Here is a 6,000-nt window from a genome sequence, read left to right as displayed (position 1 = left end):
AGAAGGTTAGGCGACCGCAGGTTCTCCTGAAGCTGAGCAAACTCCTGGGTAACCTCATCTGCCTGGCTGCACTCACTCGGCCTCAGTCCAAGAACCGAAGGGCTGGGCACAAAACCAACTAACGCCTAGAGCATGGCAGCTGAGGAAAGTGATGCTTCAAAAAATAATCCCTGAGTAAATAATAACACAAAGACACAGCACTGTATAAATGCAGATTTATTTGTCCTCCCTTCATCCAGAGTATGAGCAAGGTTGAAAATTGTTAGGAAACCAGCTTATATACAAAGCATCTCTGAAATTATGCTTTTCTTCAGAGAACTTATAAACATTTAAAAATTCAAGTCCTTTAAGTATTTTACTCTTTTGAATATGAAAATTCCATGTGTTTCCTAAAATATAGTACAATTAAAAGCAAAACTTATAAAGTGACACTGATTTGAACTCCACAGGATCCCTGACAAATAAAAATATGTTCTTCCCTATAAAGTAAATTTGTTCTTCACAGGCAAAGCTATAGTTAAAGTGTGTTTCTCTGATTAATTCATTGAGATTTATTTTACTCTCCAGCTAACACCTACAGAAGACTAATGGTAATTTATAGTTCCTTCAAATAAGTTAACAAAACGTATCCAAAATGTTAATCACCACATACATGATTCTGGGAGAATGATAACATCTACGGATCCCATAAAAACGACTTCACTGATTAATAAGAGCCAATGGGCTCGATATTCCCTGGGCAAGTCTTCCTCAAGAAGAGATCACCGTTCTCCCTTGGTGCGGCTAAGGCTACCTCTGAGTGGAGCAAATGATCCCAGGGCGAGAGTCAGAAAATGTAGTGCTTGGCCTGGTGATTCTGGAGGGCTGAGGAAACTCACAAGGATTCCCTGAGGATCGATCCAGGGGAACTCCCCAGTGAGAGGAGGGGACCGCCTCTGAGCGTGCACACTGACACTGCGATGGGGGAGATTACATTCCTCCCTCAGCGCTCGAGGACCAGGCAACACGACTGCTTCAGTGGTTCAACAGACCACCAGCCAGACAGGTTAGCAATGTGCGATATGAAAACCATTTCCCACATACAAAGACGCACTGGACCAGGGGCACGTGTGTCTGAGTGGGAACTAAAAGAATAGGAACTTCTCTTCATTATTAATGTCAATGAGAAAAAAGCTAAATTACATTGCTGCAAGTATATCACCACTTAATTGCTAAAAATGTTTCAAACACTTGATGTGAATTTCATAGATCACAGACTCCAGAAGGAAGATGAGCACGTTTCTCATCTGACTGGCTGGGGCCCGCTCAGCACCTGTGTCAGTGTACTTGTGGGCGGGCGTGCAGGGCGCGATGTGCGAGCGGGAGGTGCAGAAACAAATCTTGATATTAGAGATGTGTTTTCTTCCTCAAGTTTCCAAACATGTTACATTCCCTGAGGGCTGTGAGCTGTAGAGTGGCTGACGATTAACAGGAGCTGCCTGCACAGGCTGTGAAGTTCAAGGTCTCATCGAGTCTACACCCACTCCGGGCTGACATGGTCTTCTGCAGATGTAAGGTCCCCAGGCCTCCTTTCTCAGTCCGTCTTCCAAACTTCATGTTCCCCGTAAGAAGCCTAACAAAACAGAACCCAACAAACTCAGGAATTCATTGCAGGGGGAGGGGCATGCTTTTAAAGACAACACTCGCCCCTTCAAAAGGGCTGAAAATAAGCCCCGGCAACAAAGGCTGCCGTGGAAGATACTAAAACGTCGTGATAAAAACACAAAATTCAGCCAATTAACTAGATATTTTGGCTACAAGAGAGCAGAAGATACTGGTACATTTGGGGGATTTTGTTTGTTTTTAACTCATAGAAGGTTTTTCTCTTTTAATGAGGAGATTGAACTACTAAGCTTTTATGATCCCTTTCACTGCAAAAAATCTTCCAAGGGATCAGCAAGTCAAGTGTCTAGGGTGGTCAGGAGCAGATACCAACAAAAAACCAAACGGCAACTCACTACTGAGGGTTTGTGAGCTAGATGCGCCCAGCTACTTGCGATGGAAGAGACTGACTATTGGTTATCAGAGCGCAGCGGCCACTGCTGCCCAGAGGCCAGCCCTGCGTGCAGATAAGCAGGCTTCCACCTGGGGCCTCAGGCATTTACATGATTCAACATATCTAAGAACAGGAGCAACCTTTGGATACTGACAGCAACCCCTCCCCCTCCGGGGCAACCGAAGTCCCACAGGGAGTTCAGACAGCGGCCCTCGGTGGGTCTGAAGGCCCCTGGAGATCACCGAGGGCTGTTCCTTTTCCTATAAACTCCTGGGGCGTTAGCACACTTTCACATTCTTTTTGGAATAAAAAGTCCAAAGAAAATTCCAAATAAAACTTCTCTCTGACTTGCTGAGGCTTCTGAGAAGTAACACCACACGTGCAGTAACAACATGGAACAATAAAAGTTTTGAGTTGACTTGACCTCAGACATAACAGCGTGCTAGGTCAAGCCACAAAAAAAGAAGTGCTCAAAACAGAGGAAGGAGCAGTGTGGCTCCTGGGCTGAGACTCCCGGTGCCTCGCCGAGCCCTCTCTGGTCTCCGCTTCCCTTCCCTTCTCTGGGCTCGCTGGTGCCCCAGTGGCTGGTCCTGCTGTGCTGCCACGCCAGGGCGACCCTGCCCGCTCCTGCTCCGGCTTAGCGCAGAGCAGCATCTCGGCGCTCTCATCCACGCCGCGGCGCCGAGCCTTCCCCCTGCCTCGAACTCCACCGGCACCACCTCTTCATTCTCACAACAAACCTAGCACCCGGGCGGGTTCGGCGCCATCTGACGGCCGGCGCAGGGAGGCTGCCCCTTAGGGGAAAGCTGGCCGGCACCTGAGCTGGGATTCGAGCTCTTGGCGACTCCACGCACAAATCCTCTGCACTTCGACAACGGCAGCCCACATGCTTCCTGCCACATCTGCGTGCTTCTCTGAACCACGCTTATAAATAGCCAAGCAATACATTCTACACCAGAAAGTTGCCATTCACGAAGACACAACTTGATTCCAAGAAAAGGCCTAATTAGGACAACTTCCTGCTCACCTTTCAGCATGTCTTGGACTTCAACCGGGACGTTTTTCAAGCAGTTATATAAATTCTGGGCTGTAGCATTACCCTGCTCCTTTTCTTGCCACTTCTTCAGCACCTTAAAGTTATAGATGGTAACATCTTTCTTCTCCTGGATATCGTCAATATCTCTGGTGTCCAACGCCAGGCTGGCCATGGCCACTTCTGTCCACTCCTTCCCCAGCTTCCCAGCAAGCGTGATCAACTGAGCGTCTGTTAACAGGCTTCTAGCCTTCACTCCATCTAAAAGCAGACGAGGAATTCAGCACTTCCTCTCACCACTTCAATCATTTATAACTATTTATAATGAAATTGTATGCTCCTTATAGGAAAAAGACACCATGATTTGTAACTTTAACTGCTTTTAAAATATGTTTAAGTGCCAAAAAATCTCTGCTTTCCAAACTATTGTAAGGGCTGAAGGGAAGTATTTCACACAACATTAAACCGGGCTATGGGGTTCACGCTGATAATCAGTGAGTCAGGGAATGAGACTCTTTCACAAAGCAGTACAAATTAAGTTGCAATAAAAAAAAAGTCAGACACCAAAAATAATTTATGTGGCCCAAAAATAGAAACAGACAGTTTTGCCCTTGCCCACTTCGGTCTTTATCTAATGTCACACCACATACGGATGCTACCTCAGTGGTCACTACAGAGGGTGGCAGCAGATCAGAATCGCAGTCTCCATAGTGCCATCTCCTGGCATTCCAGGAAAAAGCGCATTCCACAGAAAAGTCACGGGATGGTATTCATATTATCTGTTGATCTCTAAGAAACAGTGTCATAATCTTGGAGGGGCATATGTTTGCCAATGCAAACCACTGGTCCCATAAAAATATCAGCCCTACCCTTAAGCTAGATTTTCCACTTTTATGTCTTTTAGCTGGTTGTCTCTGGTGCAGCAAAGCTCACTGGCTGCAGAGTTCTGGGTAAGGATCCTCACAGCGATATGCTGGAGGGGACGCGGGAAGAGGGTGAGAGGTCAGCACACCACTTCCTGCCCCTCCTCTGGGACCGCAACACCTCTGCTCACCTGTGGCTGAGTTATTGATGTGAACCAAACACTTGTGCCTGGGCCCTTTCCCCACTCTCTGACTTTCCAGACTGATGACCTGGGTCCCTAAAGATGGCCTGCGCTGCTGGTGGTTTCCTGACACGTGGTCGGCTGCTCCTGGCTCTCAAAACTTCTGATGCGATGAAAACTACACAGTGAACCTACTGATACTCAACCTCTCAGGACCATCACAAACCTACTGTATCAGACTCTGAACTTAAATTTCAACAAGATCTCAATGTGATTCTGTTAAGGTTGAGTGCTGACCATATTTTTAAAAGCAACACAGTGATATACTGAGTCTAAAACTACCAGGATAGTGACTTAATATCTCAAAGAATGTTGTGGAAATACCCAAACAAAAGTAAATCTTTATTAATTTACTTAGATACCACATCCTCAACTCCAAAAAGGGTGGCAATTCCACATCTTTATAGGTATTTAATAATTTTAATTCTATTTCTAGTTACTTGCTATTGGAACTAGTTTCAAATAGCCAAATAATTGCATGAAACAAGAAAAACTTTTCATATATATCAATTTAACCTAAAATTGTGTCCTGCTCAGTGATAAGATGAGTAAGTTCTGAGGATCTAACGTACAGCATGGTGACCATCTGCAGTAACGCTGTACTGTAGACTTGAAATTCGCTGAGAGTACGTCTTCAGCCTTCTCGCCACCAAAAGAAGAACGGTAACTACGTGAAGTGACGGATGTGCTGATTAACTTGAATGGTAAATATTTCACAATGTCTATATCAAATCTTCACATTGTACACTTAAGTATACACAATTTTATTTGTCAGTTATATCTCAATAAAACTGGAAAAAACGTATTCCAATTTAGTCAGGTCTTAAAAATAATTCCAGAGCCTCACTTATTTTGAAGTTTACTTAATAAAACTAAGGATAAACGATTCCATGGTGATGCACAGAAACTCCTGTAGCGCCACCACACAGCCTCCAGCTTTCAGAAACTGAAGATCATCTTATTCCACTTTACAGAGAAAGAGCTCGCCTACTTTTAGACATTCATACCTCACAATTATTGTAAAAGGAAAGGAATTTTGAGGAAAGGGGTAATTTGGGGAGTTACATGAGGCCTCTAAAGCCTTGAGACTTTGTCTCATGAGTCTGAGTTTTGAAACCCAGGTTTGTGAATTCTGGTTGGACTTGAATTTTGAGCTCCATACTCCATCTTCCAGCTCCTTAGTAAGGGACCTGTTGTCCTGTCTTAAATCTCTATTGCGTCTTCGCAACTACTGAACCTTGGTCTCTGCCATTTAACTGGAAGAAATTAAGTTGACACTTGCCCCCAATAATTGAGCTGGAGGCTCTCCACCCCAGATGTAGCTAACAACTGTGAAGTCAATCAACGCACACACAGACATTCACAATCTCATTCAATCAACATTCATCATCTTCTACACAAAAGACTCCATGCTCAGTGCTATGGAAACATGAAGATGGCGATTGCCCCTATCCTTACGGTCTGTAAGGGAGCTCCCCGCAACCCTCTATTCTATGTAGACTGAGTGAAGGGGAGGAGTGGGGAGTCAAGTTGGAAAAGCAGGCTGGGGCAGACCAAGGAGGACCTTATCTAGGCCTGAGGAGCCACAAGGAGAAGGCATCTGGGAGGACAGGCACAACTGGGATGTGGCTCCAGGAAGACTGACCCAACAGTACATGTGTTAGATGAATGTTGATAGCAGAGACCAGGGAATTAATTTATACCACTGATGACACTTTTACAAACCTGAAGTGTCAACCTGCTTCATTCTTTTATCATAGGCCTCCTCATCAGGTAAGCTGCTACTCAATTTTCGTCGCCTGTTACCTTAAAAAAAAAATCAACAAA

At 45.0% G+C, this 6,000-nt stretch overlaps 1 protein-coding gene across 4 annotated transcripts in view; it reads right to left on the bottom strand.

The window, feature by feature from the left end:
- Positions 1-201: 201 nt before the first annotated feature.
- Positions 202-6,000, bottom strand: part of LOC102148661 (NACHT, LRR and PYD domains-containing protein 1b allele 3) — a 49,416-nt gene continuing 43,617 nt past the window's right edge. For all 4 annotated transcript variants that reach the window (XM_023623222.2, XM_023623219.2, XM_070243037.1 and 1 more), the window contains 3 exons: positions 5,899-5,979; positions 3,063-3,329; positions 202-1,612 (listed from right to left, as the gene is read on the bottom strand). In XM_023623222.2, the coding sequence (XP_023478990.1) occupies positions 1,593-1,612; positions 3,063-3,329; positions 5,899-5,979 (368 nt within the window). In that variant the 3' untranslated portion in view covers positions 202-1,592. The remainder of the gene's footprint in view (positions 1,613-3,062; positions 3,330-5,898; positions 5,980-6,000) is intronic.

The sequence above is a fragment of the Equus caballus genome, chromosome 19 (assembly GCF_041296265.1).
Source record: "Equus caballus isolate H_3958 breed thoroughbred chromosome 19, TB-T2T, whole genome shotgun sequence".
Lineage (NCBI taxonomy): Eukaryota > Metazoa > Chordata > Mammalia > Perissodactyla > Equidae > Equus > Equus caballus.
Note: the sequence above shows the minus strand (reverse complement) of the source record. Positions and strands in the feature narration are given on the sequence as shown.